Genomic DNA, 16,050 nt, shown 5'->3' on the forward strand with positions numbered 1-16,050 from the left:
CTTAAGACTTCTTCAAACTACAATACTCTATATGTTCTGATTATATTTGTTTTCCATCTTATCATTGTGTGTGTCTGTGTATGGGTGTGTGTGTGTGTGTGTGTGTGTGTGTGTGTGCAGTTTGTTGGTTCTTAGGAAAAAAAACCCAAAATAACTAAGCATCAGTTTAAATATATCTCTCTTTGGGAAGTACTGAAAGGGATTGCTTAATAGATGATGATTAAAATGACGGCAAGAGGTAAAAATCAAATAAAAGTGCCTTGCTCAATATCTAGTAGATAGCAAGTACGCGTTAATGTGCTTTGCATGAATATGGCATTTAGGCCTGACTGTGTTATTCACTGCCAACTTTAGTTACGTCTCTTAAATCTCAATGTTCTTCAGTTTCCTCATCAGTAAATTGATATATTAAAATATCAAATTACACCTGTATCCTGGAGGCTAACAAAGCTAAAGTGAGGGTTCAAATGTCAATGCATGTGACAAGTTAGAGGCAAGATGGTGGTATGCTATGGTTTAGGCCCTTTGTCCTTTGAACAACCCGAATCACTGCACATATGTAGAGCGCAGTTTGTTTCTTTCTAGATACTTCCTTTATAGGTACTTCAGTGAGGAGTTAAGCACCAATTATCCATCTTCCTCTGCATTCTGACATATTTTAATACTAATTTTTATATTGCTATTTATTTCTGGAAAATTGTGTCATCTTCTATTCAGCTCTATACTGTTGTGTAAACTGCACGCTCCTTAAGGATGAGAACAAATTTTTTTTTTATTTCTGTCTTCACCAGATAAGTGCTTAGTAAACCCTTAAGCCAAACGTTGATCATCCATGTGGAGGGCTTAGAAATGAGGCAAAAGGAGATATGTTTGATTTTGTGAGGAATAATAATTGCTAATTATGCTGAGCAAAGAAGTACAAATCACATTGAAATAAAGTAAATCTGATTATCTTCAAGCATGTAATTTCAGCAGGAATTCTTTTGACTCCACCGTAATATCCGAGAGCAAGAAATGGATTTTTCCTGGATTCTCTTCTCTTTTCTGTCTACCTTGTCTCCCAAGGTCATTTCCTCCAGTCCCATGACTTTTGATACTGTCTATGTGATATATGTCACTGACAGCCAATGACTCCCAGTTTTGCTTCTGCAGTCTCAACTCGTCCTTGAGCTCACTCTGATGTTTCACTGATGCCTTCCTTGATATTGAGTGAGCATGTCAAACTTATGCCAAAAACAGAACCTGTGAGTTGCCCTCCCAAACCTCTCCTGTCCCACTCCCATACTCCCTCTATCAGTAATCATTATCCAACGTTGTTCCAGCCAAAACTCAACGAATTACCCTTGATTCCTCTCCTTCCCTTACGAATCCCTCTCATACCGAGGAAAACCTGTTAGCAAGGCCCATTAGTTCTTCCTGTAAAATATATCCCAAATCTGTCTAATTCCCTCCATCTCCATTGCCACACTGCATTTCGAGTAACACAAACCCTTCAATAGCTTCCTGTTACACAAAAAATCCAAACTTTCAGTATCCAAAAATGCAGTATACAATGGTATAGACAATGGAATGTAATCCTGCCTTAGAAAGGAAGAAAATTCTGACTCATATGTTAGATGAACCTTGATGATATTATGCTAAGTGAAATAAGCCAGTCACAAAAAGACAAATACTGTATGATTTCCTTTATATAAGATATCTAGAATAGTAAACTTATGGAAATAGAAGGTAGAATTGTGGTTGCCAGTGGGAAGGGGCAATGGGGAGTTCTTGTTTAATGGACATAAAGCTTCAGTTTTGCAAGATAAAACAGTTCTGGAGTCTGGCTTTACAACATTGTGCAAGTAATTTACTGAACTGTGTACTTAAAAATGGTTAAATGGTAAATTTTATGTATTTTGTCACAATTAAACAAATAAACCAACAAACAAATACATGTCCTGACTGAACTCAGTGCATTTATTCCCCAATATGCTTCTCTTCTGGTTTTCCGAATCTCAGTGACCACTACTTAGCAGTCATCCAGCCAGGAAACTGGGTGTGAACCTGGAATCCTCCCTCTATCTCATTCTCTTTCCCAATCTTCGTAACATCTTTTTATATACCCCACTCTGTCTAGCTGCTTTGTTGGTATCCTTACCTGTTCTCACCCAGAGTTGTTTCTGTGACTGTTTTCTTTTCTTTTTTTTTTTAATATGAAATTTATTGTCGAATTGTTTTCCATACAACACCCAGTGCTCATCCCAACAGGTGCCCTCCTCAATACCCATCACCTGCTGTGACTGTTTTCTAAATAATCTCCCCGTCCTAAATCTTATCACTCAAACTGTTTTCCATTTAGAATTCTTTCCCCCCTAAAACTCCAGATGTGAACAAACTATATCCACTCCTAACAACCCTTTAACTGTACTCAATTGGCTGCTACTATTTAGAATCAAAAGTAAGACTCACTCTGATCTTGTCCCTTTTTTCTAGTTCCTAGCTCCTGTTTCAGCTTGGGCCTCTCCTCATACAATACACTCCAGCTATACAAGACCATGTGTATTTCCAGAGAATGTGTTGTATGGTTTCATGTCTCTATACCTTTGTCCATGCAGTCTCTGCTTGGGACTGCCAGGAATGCTCCTCCCCATCCTGTCCACCTGGTGAACACCTGGTTTTCTTTCAAGACAACTCAAAACTCATGTCTTATATGCAACTTCTTCTGACCACTTCCTTTTCTCCTTAATGCAATCAAAATTTATTTTTCCTCCTTTGTGACTCTTATCCATTTAAAAAAAATTGCTTCTGTAACTGTATTGCACTTGCTTTCTTTACATGTGGGGGTCTTTTTATTTCAGATTCTTTTGAAGGCAAGGCTGTGCCTTATTTCTATTTATATGATCAATGCTTAACACAGTGTCTCAAATACTGTACATGTCCATTAAAAGTTCGTTGACTATATCATTTATTATATGGATATGAATTGAACACTTATTGGTCATTTAATCAACATTTATTAAATACATGTTATTTTCTAGTGTTGGATATACCAGGCCTTTAAGTGTACAATGTTGTAGGAAAACAAGATTGTTAAAAGTTACGTCATGATATGGCAAATACTTAGCAGAGGTGAAAATTCTTCATGGATCAAGGAATTTATTTCATTAACCATTGTGCCTTTGTTGCCTAGGTCAGTGATTATACCTAGTAAGTGCTTAACAAATAGTGATTGAATTGAACTGAACTTGTGAAACATTCTGGGCTCAATCTATTGACTTAATTGTGCATGCATATACTGTTCTAGGCAGGGATTAGCTGGGGAGAAATTGAGAAATCATGAAGGATTTGTGCCATTACAAGGAGTCTGGCTGTATCCTATAGGCAACTGGGCCAGACTTGGTAGGAGCAGCTTAGTTCATTAGGAAGAAAACTGGAGGGAAAAGAGATATAAAACTGGGAAATGATGGGGGATCATCGCTAGTGTCCAGTTGAGTGGTGACAGTGGATTAAGCCGGTGACGCCAAGGATGGATGGGCCGAAGGGGCTGGATTCTAGGATTTTTGAAGCAAATCCAGATTTAGTGCCAATGAAATGAGGGAAAGAAGATGGAGAAAGTGAAAACGAGACCAGTAGGTTTCTTATGAGGCTTGAGCGCTATAATGTATGTGACAGCAATCTATTAACTACAAAAATTACACATCACTTGGTTGTTTTCATCTTCTATTGGCGGCTCTGAGTTTAGATGAGCAAACCTGCTTTTAGAGACGTGTAGAGGATCCAAGGAAAATGCCAAATTTCGGATTCGCTTTTATTATCCCAGAGATTTCTCAAGACGCAGGGAAAGGGAACCTGAGCCCAGAGGGAGAGGAGAAGAAAACAGTTTAGCGGGGCTGCGCCCTTCCGAATCACCCGGGAGCCACACAGCCCTGCCCTCTTCTCCCCAGCCCCCATCGTCCTTCCGCAAGTTCTCCGCGCCAGCCAATCACGCTCATCTACGTCATCAATGTGCGCGGACACTGGACAAGTCAGAGGCAGCACCACGTGTACTGTGTTGACTGTCAAAGCCTTCAGGAGCCCAATTCCCGGAAGCTGTGAGTTCTGAAAGAAGTTCCTGCACTCGAGCGCCCGGAGTCTGCGAGCCCCCAACCATGAGCGCCCCGGGCGTGCTGTCCTTTACCCAGCAAGGCTGGGAGCAGGTGCTGGCCAAAGTGAAACGGGCTTTGGTCTACCTGGACGCCGCCTGCGCCGAGAGCCTGCACTGGGGCTGCGGATCCACGCGGCTTCTGGAGGCGGTGGGAGGTCCTGAGTGTCACCTGCGGGAGTTCGAGCCCGCCGCAGTTGGTGGTGGAGCCAAGCAGCCTAAGGCGGTGTTTGTGTTGAGCTGCCTGCTGAAAGGCCGGACCGTGGAGACCCTACGGGATATCATCTGTCGCAGTCACTTCCAGTACTGTGTGGTGGTCACAGCCGTGAACCACGCTGTCCACCTCACCGCTAATCACGTGCCGGCGGCTGCAGCGGCCGAGCTGGAAGGGCAGCAGCCGGTGTTCGAGCAACTGGAGGAGAAGCTGTGTGAGTGGATGGGCAATATGAACTACACCGCCGAGGTGCTGCACGTCCCGTTGTTGCTCGCCCCTGTGGCTTCCCACCTTGCCTTGACTCCAGCCTTTGCTTCCCTTTTTCCACTGCTCCCCCAGGATGTGCATCTCCTTAACAGCGCCCGACCGGACAAGAGGAGGCTAGGAAGCCTGAGTGAGGTGGATGCCACGGCCCTGACCCCTGAGCTGTTTCTGCAGATCAGGTGCCTGGTGTCAGGCCTCAGTTCTCTGTGTGAGCATTTCGGGGTGCGGGAGGAGTGTTTTGCCGTAGGTTCCCTCAGTCGGATCATCGCTGCAGATCTGGCTAATTATGCCCCTGCCAAGAACAGGAGGAAGACTGCCACAGGCAGGGCATCAGTGGTCTTTGTGGACAGAACTCTGGATCTCACGGGTAAGTGGGGTTGCTGTGGGTCTTCCTAACCACTCTCCAAAGTTTTGGGACTTTCACTGATTCAGCATATGCTTTATTGACCTCTTACTATATGTCAAGTTGAGGATACAGAGATCAACTAGATGGATACAGCCCCTGATCCCACAGAGTTTCTCATCTAGAGGGGAATACAGACAAGCAAATTAGCAATTACAGTAGTCAGTTTGTTAAACGCTGTAACGGGTAAATACATCTTTAACATGCACTGCTTTGTTAAACAACAACTACATCTAGCTAAAGATACTGGGGACATGGAATTATGCCGACATGGAGGAGAACTGTACACCTGGGAACCTTTTAGAAATGTGCAGATGCACGTGGATGGAACTGGAGAGTGTGATGCTAAGTGAAATAAGCCATACAGAGAAAGACAGATACCATATGTTTTCACTCTTATGTGGATCCTGAGAAACTTAACAGAAACCCATGGAGGAGGGGAAGGAAAAAAAAAAAAAAGAGGTTAGAGTGGGAGAGAGCCAAAGCATAAGAGACTCTTAAAAACTGAGAACAAACTGAGGGCTGATGGGGGGTGGGAGGGAGGGGAGGGTGGGTAATGGGTATTGAGGAGGGCACCTTTTGGGATGAGCACTGGGTGTTGTATGGAAACCAATTGGATAATAAATTTCATATATTGAAAACAAATAAAATTTTAGCAGATTTCAAAAAAAAAAAGTGCAGATGCCAGTATTCACAGTAATGCTTCATAAGACGGCTCTATTTTGTGGGAGAGATGTTGACAGATGAACCAGTGCAAGGGAAACTGTACAATACATGAAATTATCACAGACAGTTTAGTTTTAGGTCTCTTTAAATGAGTGTTATAAACACTTAAATATCTTGAGATTAAATGCAATTGTATTTAGTTGAATATCTTGAGATTAAATGCAATTGTATTTAATTGAATATCTTGAGATTAAATACAGTTGAGACCAACCACAATTGTAGAAAATATTTTCAAATGTTCAGTGATTGATTCTTAGCTCTCATTCTATTGAAGATTCACTTGTATTTAATTGGATATCTTGAGATTAAATACAGTTGAGACTAACCACAATTGTAGAAAATATTTTCAAATGTTCAGTGATTGATTCTTAGCTCTCATTCTATTGAAGATTTGGTAGGTCATCTCAAATTTTAATAATGTATCAATCATTTATATGTGTAGAGAACAAATGTAACCCTTAAAATAGATGAAGAGAAAACACTTTCTGATAGTGACATGTGCATATTTTCAAAGGTCAACTTTATGATTCTCTAGTTAGGTAGATGTAATGTTACTAGTAGTATAGTCTGGCCACACCCAAATTCAGGGAGAATGATCAGCAAACTGACCTTGGCAAGCATTCTTCTGAGGAGATCGGAAAAACAGTGGAATGAAGTTGTAAAAACCACAATAGCTGTATTTGAGTCTTTGACCTTGTAAGATTAATTTTCAGATCATAAAATGGAAAGTAAGCTAAATGAGAATACTGAGATGTCAGCTTAATTATGTGACCAAAAAAACAGGTGTCTAGTCTGTCAGTGTGATTTAAGTATAACTGTAACCGCCCAGAACTCTTAAAAGGATTAAAAAGCACCTGAGGAGTTTATGCTTGTTGAAGTTTTGAGTGTGTGGTGTATACTGTTTATAATTCTATTTCCTTACGCCCCAAATAGGACAGATTGTTTCACAATGAACTGTCACATAGTTTTGTGACCCTCCCGCATCGTTCTGACTTCAGTTAGGCAAACTTTAGTGTCCTGGCTGTCCAGCATCATAGCAACAGTTCTGTTAAGTCTTAGGCATCTCTTTCTTGTATATGACTCTTGAAAATATAATCCATCAGAAAACTTCCATGCATTCCCATCACCATATGTGGTATATCTGCACCACATATTTTTCTTTCTTTGTATTAAAAAGAGAGGTACTGTCTCTGCTGCTATCTAATGACAACTTCTTCACCTTTGCAGACTAGGTCCTTTCCCTTTTCACTTCTGTCAAAGATTTACCTCTGATACGTACCCTCCCCTATTCCTAGATCATCATTAAAAAAAAAATCTTTTCTACTGGATTTCTCCGGTCAACGTACAAACAGAATGTAGCATCTTTTTTCTCAGCCCCTCATGGTCCTCCAACTTGTTTTATTTCTTGCTCCATTTTACAGCAAACTTGAAAGAGTTGTCTGTACTTGCTGTCTCTACAATCATCTGCTCCAATTTTCCCTTGAATCCCCTTCAGTTAGTCTCCTTCCCCTCTAATTGCCCCCCCCCCCAGGGCTTCCCAGCAATTTCAAATCGCCATCAAGATCACTAATGGCCTCCATATTGCCAAATCCAATGTTCAATTATCAGGATTCATTTTACTCCCTCTCAAAGCAGCATTTGACACAGTGGAGTAGAGGACGCAGAGAGTTAAAAATATAAAAAAATATTAAGACATACAAAAGATACACGGATAATACAGGTTCTTGTGTAATCCCCATGAATATGGAAATCTGACATGCCATTTGCTTGCTGACCATCTTCCCACAGCCTTCCATCACACCCTCTGTCAAATCCAAATTCTTTACCATTGTTTTCAAGGCCATTACAAGACCTGCCTGCGTATACCTCTCCTACCTCATCTCTCATTGATCTCCCTTCACACATTAGTCTCCCACCTCACTGGCTACCTGGCCATCCCTCAACATGCCAAGTATGTCCCAGCCTCAGGGCCTTTGAAGTTAGTTCTGCAGCTCAGCTTGGAATGTTCTTCCTTCACGTATCTACGTGGCTTTCTTGTTGACATTTTGGAATCTCTGCTCAGATTTCTGCTTCTCAGGCAAGGCTTCCCTGACCACCTTTTTCTAGCTACTCTGTAACCCTAATTGGGATTAGTTTCTTCTTGTGGTCCTAGTAATTTATAAATTAATGTCTTTTTATTTTTATTTTTAATTTTTTTAAATGTTTATTTTTGTTGGAGAAAGAGAGACAGTGCATGAGTGGGGGAGGGGCAGAGAGCGAGGGGGAGACACAGAATCTGAAGCAGGCTCCAGGCTCTGAGCTGTCAGCACAGAGCCTGATGCGAGGCTCGAATTCACAGACCGCGAGATGATGACCTGAGCCGAAGTCGGACGCTTAACCAACTGAGCCACCCAGGCGCCCCAAAATTAATCTTTTTAATGGATACCTTTTCTTTTTTTTTTTTTTTAATTTTTTTTTTTCAACGTTTATTTATTTTTGGGACAGAGAAAGACAGAGCATGAACGGGGGAGGGGCAGAGAGAGAGGGAGACACAGAATCGGAAACAGGCTCCAGGCTCCGAGCCATCAGCCCAGAGCCTGACGAGGGGCTCGAACTCACGGAGCGCGAGATCGTGACCTGGCTGAAGTCGGATGCTTAACCGACTGCGCCACCCAGGCGCCCCAATGGATACCTTTTCAATAATCACTCAAATTGTCTTCCAGATGAACAGATTAATGATTCATTTGTATCAAAGATGTTTCAACATACTCTTATGACCTCCTGTTGGAAATATTCCGGACTGATTTTCAGTTGGTACATAGCTGTGTTGTCAAACCTGTTTTTTAAACATTAAAATTCTGTACTAGTGAGTGGAGAGAAATCCTCTACTTTTTGGGACTGCAAGTCCCCCACTACTGTTGCCCAGTAGAGAAGAGTGATAGGACCTAGGAGAGTGTTGGAGTGTTGGTGTGGAGACAGCTGGTCCCCCAGAGCTGCTGAGGGTACTGAGACAGTGAGGGGTGGTGGCAGTGATGGCTGTGGGAATGCAACACTTGCCCTCCTCCAAGGTGGTCCCAAACTGAATGGGGTGGTAGGTGGATGGTATTGGTGGCATTATTGTTAGCATGGGTGCTCTCTGTCGTTGGTCCAGTCTCTATGGTGTCCAGGAACATACCTGATCACCATGCTCAAATTTTTTCCTGATCTGTCTGGGATGTAACAAGAATAAGGACTTGGGAGTCATGACAATACTTTTAATGGAGAAGCTGTTACAAGAGTTTGGTGTGGATTCTTACATCAGATTGTGACTTAGATTGGTGCTTTGTTTATCCAGTGATAGCTGCAGCATATAAAAGATTACACCAGGGACACCTGGGTGGCTCAGTCGGTTAGGTGTCTGACTTTGGCTGAGGTCTTGATCTCGCAGTTGATGAGTTCAAGCCCCACGTTGGGTTCTGTGCTGACAGCTCAGGGCCTGGAGCCTGCTTCGGATTCCATGTCTCCCTCTCTCTGCCCCTACCCCACTCACGCTCTCTCTCTGTCTCAAAAATAAGTGAACATTAAAAACATTTTTTTTTAAAAGATGATACCAACAATTTCTAAAAATTAAAAGATGATTGGAAATTTTTGGAATGAGTTGAATACTTGGAGTTTCAATTTAAATTACTTGACAGCAGTTTTAATATAGGGATCAAAAGGAAATACATTTTTCAGGGTTTGAGTTAGGTGTTAATTTTCATGTACATGTATTAATTTTTTATTAGTTCTTTAATATTGTGGATAACATCCTTGACAATTTACCATTAGAAAATTTATATGCTTATATACCTTCTTAGAATAAATTAGCACTACCCAAAATAACCTCCAATAATTCATAAATATCTGTCATTCTTAACATCTTGCTTACAGTACAAATAAATTTTTTTTTAATTTTTTTTCCAACGTTTATTTATTTTTGGGACAGAGAGAGACAGAGCATGAACGGGGGAGGGGCAGAGAGAGAGGGAGACACAGAATCGGAAGCAGGCTCCAGGCTCTGAGCCATCAGCCCAGAGCCTGACGCGGGGCTCGAACTCAGGACCGCGAGATCGTGACCTGGCTGAAGTCGGACGCTTAACCGACTGCGCCACCCAGGCGCCCCCAGTACAAATAAATTTCTTTCTCATCTCTTGTCATCACCTTTGTGGAGAGTAATACTAATTTGCCTAATAGTTGGTATAAACATTTATTGAAGGCCTACTACGTGCCAGTTATTTTTCCAGGCATAGGGAAACAGTGATAAACAAGATAGACAATTTCCTTACTCTCCTGAAGCAGTTAATAAACTCTCAACTATAGAAACACTGAAATGCAGTAGAAATACAGAAAATTTGTTGTAATTATTTGAGAAGCAAATGGCTGCTGATGTCTGTTTGCTATGATTTTGGCTTACTTTTGCCATGTCTAGACCACCCGGAAGCTTGGGTCCCTGCTTCAGGGTGCGTCAGGCATGTTTGCACAGGGCATCTAAGAGTGCGTCAGGCATGTTTGCACAGGGCATCTAAGTACAACATTCTGTGGACTGTTCTGGCTTCCAGTTTGTTTCAAAGGAGAATTAAAAAGGTGGATGTGATTTATGAATCCCTAAAAGGTTTGAGTCTGTTTCTTTTCCATTCTTTTGTGGCTCTTAAGACTGACTAGAGTGCTTTGCTGATAATCTTCAAGTTCAAAATTGAAAGACAGGAAGTGGCAGTAAATCTGGGATTTAAATTTCCTCTCCTGGTTCAATTCTTCTAAATTTTAGTTTCATGTAAACTTTTTTTTTTTTAATTTTTTTTTCAACGTTTATTTATTTTGGGGACAGAGAGAGACAGAGCATGAACGGGGGAGGGGCAGAGAGAGAGGGAGACACAGAATTGGAAACAGGCTCCAGGCTCTGAGCCATCAGCCCAGAGCCTGATGCGGGGCTCGAACTCCCGGACCGCGAGATCGTGACCTGGCTGAAGTCGGACGCTCAACCGACTGCGCCACCCAGGTGCCCCAAGTTTCATGTAAACTTTTAAAATACATCCATTCGATTAAAGATTTACTTCCAATCCAAAGGATGGCTCTTATTCCTGGGATTATGATACACTGATGCATTTATATTTGTTTTAAGATGTATATATTATTTGTTAAAGTATTGAAATTTGAGACTGTTAACAGCTAACATTTGAGAGCATATTACTTTTCTCACCACTCTGCATATCTCAGCTCCTTTGATTTTCACAATAGTTGTGTGAGGTATTATAATTACCCCCACTTTGCAAATGAGGAAACAGAGAAATTGAAGAGTTATGGAACTTGCCCAAGATCACACAGTTAGTAAGTGGCGGTCAGGATTTGAACCTTGACAGTTAACTCCAGAGCCCGTGCTCATAACCCATCTCATATACGTTACTACAGAGAAAAGTTTGGAAACTCTTGTGCTGGATAGTAGAGGTGCTGCTGAGAGGGTATCCAGCCAGGGGCTTCAGAGACTAAACACAGTTGTTGGGCTCCGATCCTTGCCATCGTGTTCAGAAAAGCGATTTATTCTTTCTTCCCCCAATCTGATTTTCCACAAAATACAAAATAATCAGCGAATATTTTAGAGTTCAGAGGATATGGTTTAAAATAAAACACAAGTGTGAGGTATGATTGAGAAGACTTAGAAGACTGATGATGTTGCTGGTGTTAAATGCACATCAGTGTAACAACTTCAAGTTCTGGCTTACGTGGCTTAGTTTGCTCTTCATTGAGCTTTGAGGGTTTTCTCATTTGTGAACAGGGTAAAACGGTGACCTTGAAGTGCTGTTGGAAGGATATGAAATCATTCATTCATTCATTCATTCATTCAATATATAACTAATATAGTGGGTAAGATTAAAAAGTGATAGGATTTCCATTTTGCATAGCACAGCTGGAGAAGGCCTTTCTGAGGACGTGACATTTGAGCAGAGATGGAAAGAAGAGGAGAAGCAAGCTGTGTGGCTGTCTTGTTGTAGAACATAAAGACCCAGTGGCAGGTGCAAAGGATCTGAGGTGGGAATATGTTTGAAGAACAGTAGGAGGTCAGTGTGGATCCCTTCAGCTTGTCCTGCAAACACGGAGGGCTTGTGGTAGGAGATGAAGTTGGAGAGATCGGCAGAAGGAATGCACCGTAGGGCAGAGTAAGGACTTAGTGTAAAAGCCAAAGTATGATAGGAGAATTGGGGAGTTTCGAACTACGATGTGACGTGATCAGACTTATGTCATATGGGATCATAAACGGAAGGAGTGAGGGGATTGAGGTAGAGCCTCAATATAAGGCTGCTGCTACTGCTCCCTAGGTTGTATAATAGGCATGAGTGGTTAGGTAGGGTGGTCTTAACTCTGCCTCTTCCTCATCGTAGGTCCTTGGGCAAGTGCCCAACTTCTAGGTCTCAGTTTCCTGATCTGTAAAATGAAGATACCCACTCAGAGGGTCATTGAGGGGGTAAAATAAGTTAACGCATCTATCTCCTAAAACAGTGCCTGGTATATATTGGGCAGTGGAAAATGTTTCTTACTTTTAATAATTAATGATACGCATTTAAAATGACTTAAGTTTTACTACTTCAAATATGTGTTTTCTCCCTAAGGCTAAGAACATGAATACAAGAATGAATTGTCACACATGTAACCCAGAAGAATTCTCTTACCTGACCTCTCACCTGCTACTAAAGGACATGAGAGTTGAGAGTTGGTAAGAGCTAGCCATTTGTCAGGAGCTGCATTCTGTCATACCTAGAGAAAAAAACAAAAAGCAGAATAAGTGAGGGGCGCCTGGGTGGCTCAGTCAGTTAAGCGTCCGACTTTGGCTCAGGTCATGATCTCGCGGTTCATGAGTTCGAGCCCCGCGTTGGGCTCTGTTCTCACAGCTTGGAGCCTGGACCCTGCTTTGGATTCTGTGTCTCCCTCTCTTTCTGCTCCTCCCCTGCTTGCACTCTGTCTCTGTCTCTCTCTCAAAAATAAATAAACATTAAAAAAAAAAAAGCAGAATAAGTGAGATTTCTATGATGATTCTGCCACATCGCAACAATTTTGGTCACTTAGCAAAGTGTAAAGAATGGTATGGATGATACCTATTCATTTCATAAATGCTTGTTGAACAATTTTTATGTGCAGCTTCTGTGCTAGATGATAGTGACATAAAGCCTCACTACTCAGTATGTCCTGGGGACTTAAAGCCTTAGCTTAGCTGAAGCTAATTAAATATGCAGAATCTCAGGCCTCACCCCACACTTATGAATCAGAATCTGTATTTTAACAGGATCTTTAGGTGATTTGAAAGTGCAGTAAAGTTTGAGAAGTGCTAACGGAAAGATCAGTCAAAGCTATTGTCCGTGAGAGACTGAGAACCAAATGAAAATGCCCAAAGCTCAGCAAGTTAGAGTGAATGACATGTGCCTTCATAAGGTTTAGGTACAAAATTCCCCTTTAAGGGGTCACCATTTCTAGGTCAGTGGTTCTCAATCTGGTTTCACCTTCGAACCACGCCAGAAAGTCTGATTTTTAAAAATGGGTCTTCCTAAGAGACTCTTAAAAACAGAATAAACTGAGGGTTGATGGGGGGTGGGAGGGAGGGGAAAGTGGGTGATGGGCTTTGAGGAGGGCACCTGTTGGGATGAGCACTGGGTGTTGTATGGAAACCAATTTGACAATACATTTCATATTTAAAAAAAATAAAAATGGGTCTGGTGGGCAGGCTAGAATGAGAATTCTTTTAAAAGCTCCCCACATGTGCAAAGATATAAGAAGGGGCATAGGTTGTTCTGGGAATCCTTTTTAGATCATTTTTTATTAGGGCTTAAGGTGCATGAAGGTTGGGATGAATGAAGGGGTGGTAAAAGATGAGAAAGGGTGATGGGGATAATGAGGAAGGAGGTTAGGGCCATTTTCCAAAAGCCTTAAATTTAATGCCCAGTGAGGAGTCGTAAGAAATTTTTAGGCAGGCAAAGTACAGGCACACATTTCCTGTTGAATGAGTTTTCTGGTGGACAGTGTCGGGGATGGATCTATTGATTCCAAAGTGGGAACTGAGAGGTGAGTCAGACTCTGATGGGGTGGGTTTTTTGTTGCTGTTGTTTTGCTTGCTTTTTTTCTAGTCCAGTTTATTAAAGCATAGTTTACATATAGTAATATTCATCAGCTTTAGTGCGTAGTTTTGTCAACAACAGACAGTCGTGAAACCAACACCCACAATCAAGACATTTTGGAGATTGATCAGAAGACCATTATAACATCTAGGTGAGAAATGATGTGACTTTAAACTGAGTCAATAATGGAAAGAATGAGGAAAGGAGTCGTTAAGTATTTAAATGAGAGAATTATCAGCGTCGTGGCTGATATAATGGAGAGGATTAAGAGAAGATATGCCAAGTTTTCTAGCCTGGGCAGTTGCAGACTCCATTCACTGCGATAAGGAAGGTAGGAGAGGATTCAAGTTAGGGGCAGTATAATGAATGTTATGTGATTCTCTTATCCAAGATTTCTGTGTGGGGAAAGGTATTTATTGAATAAACTTGTATATATACTGCCTTATGATTATCCTACCCCCAACCCCTTCCCCTGCAAAATCCTACCTGATAGTATGGAATCCTTGAGTGGGCTTTTGACGGGTATGCAGTATCTAATACACACCCTTTGTACTCGATTTGACTGATGTGAGACAGCCATAGGTAGTGTTAAAAAACAGTGGTGCCAGTAATACTTGTAATAGTAGTATTAGAGATCTGATAACCTAACACCGCTTTCCCCATCCAGATTGTGAGTCAACTGAATATGGGATAAGAAGTTGCCAGGTGGAGGTGAAAATACTTGTTCTATTATGGATACAGTAAACATTAAGGAATGCGGCTTATGTCTATGGACAAGTGACTTCCTAACACTGAATCCCAGAATGGAAAGGTTTACCCACACAACAGCAGGACTGAACCAGAGCGAGTCTTTTTCCTTCTTCCCAAGGGCAGAGCCTATCCTAGGAGTAGCAAGCAGAACAGAACCGGAGAGTCCAGGGGAAAAGTGATTGACTAAAGGACGTAAAGCAATTTTGGGAGTCTTATGCGAATTGTTGTCCTTCTATGTAGAAGGGAACGTTAGGAGTAATACATATGTTGTTCTTACAAGACAGAACTATAATAAAATACTGAAACATCTCAAAATAATGAAAGAGAGTCACAGATTCTTGAGAAGGAATGATGGGCAATCAGCAAGGAAGTGAGTCTTTGAATATCCTAATTCAAAGAGTCCAGTAACTCTATCTCAACCCAAAGGGACAATATGCACAACCTCAAAATATTCTGTTTGTGAGTATGTTGGAAAATGCTGTTGTTGCATTTCTGTCTTTTTAGCCTCAGTACAGTGTGACTAAGCTCTTGTGAGGGCTCGTATATGTATGTGTATATGTATATGTATTTTATTTGAATTCCAGTATCATTAACATACAGTGTTAATGAGGACGTCTAAATTCTTGCTTCTCACTTTATTCTGTTTGAGTAGAGGCGAGTGAAGATGTTACCTGCCTTATGATAATGATACTAGCATATACATTCACATATGATCCACAGAATAATGCAGGATTGGTATTTTTCTGGTGCTGTTACCTAAACGAGTTTAGCCCTTGAAGCAATTGACTTAACATAGGATTTCAAGTCTTGAGGTTTGAAGATATTTAGGTGTCAGTTGGACCAACTCTGAGTTTATAGCTTGGTAAGATAGTACCACATTTATGGAAGTTGCCTCAGATTAAACAGGGAACTAGTGGACTGTGGGACCACTAGAACCCATGCCTCCAATTTCTTTTTCCTACACGCACCCTGGAAAAGATGGCATTGGGAAATTAAACGCTCTGTGGCTATACTAGACCGCATTGCTGTTGGCCAAAATAACGGGTTTTTGGTTGATTTCCATTCTTCAGCTTTTCAAATAATATTTTTTAATTTCTGTAATAAAGGAAAAATTAAGTTCTCTGAAAATTTAACTGTGATACAAGTCTTTCCATTTTATTCATTTCATAAAAGAAGAATCTGAAGTTATTGTGACATTGAGAGGCCCTGAATTCTTAGTCTTTTTTGGGTCATATAAATAGCACTAGTTAAATGTAAAAAATGAATCTTGAACCAGAGAACTGAAGCCAGATATGGAAGAAATTGTATTCAGAAGAGCAGGACAATTGGTTGAAAGCCTATACCTGCTTTATCTGTCATTATCAAGTATGCTAGATATACATATCCTTTTGACTAAATCTAAGAAGCTGAGTGATTATGTCTGTGTAAATGTAACATTTTATTAATTCTCTGATATAATAGTAGAGACAGTAAC

General features: G+C 41.1%; 1 protein-coding gene across 4 annotated transcripts in view; it reads left to right on the plus strand.

The window, feature by feature from the left end:
• Positions 1–4,011: 4,011 nt before the first annotated feature.
• The window catches only part of SCFD2 (sec1 family domain containing 2), a 404,012-nt gene continuing 391,973 nt past the window's right edge, over positions 4,012–16,050 (plus strand). For 3 of the 4 annotated variants that reach the window (XM_047855417.1, XM_047855418.1, XM_047855420.1), the window contains exon 1: positions 4,012–4,968. In XM_047855417.1, the coding sequence (XP_047711373.1) occupies positions 4,131–4,968 (838 nt within the window). In that variant the 5' untranslated portion in view covers positions 4,012–4,130. The remainder of the gene's footprint in view (positions 4,969–16,050) is intronic. The other variant, XM_047855416.1, reaches the window with a different exon arrangement.

Source organism: Prionailurus viverrinus, chromosome B1, assembly GCF_022837055.1.
Source record: "Prionailurus viverrinus isolate Anna chromosome B1, UM_Priviv_1.0, whole genome shotgun sequence".
In the NCBI taxonomy this organism is placed as follows: Eukaryota; Metazoa; Chordata; class Mammalia; order Carnivora; family Felidae; genus Prionailurus; species Prionailurus viverrinus.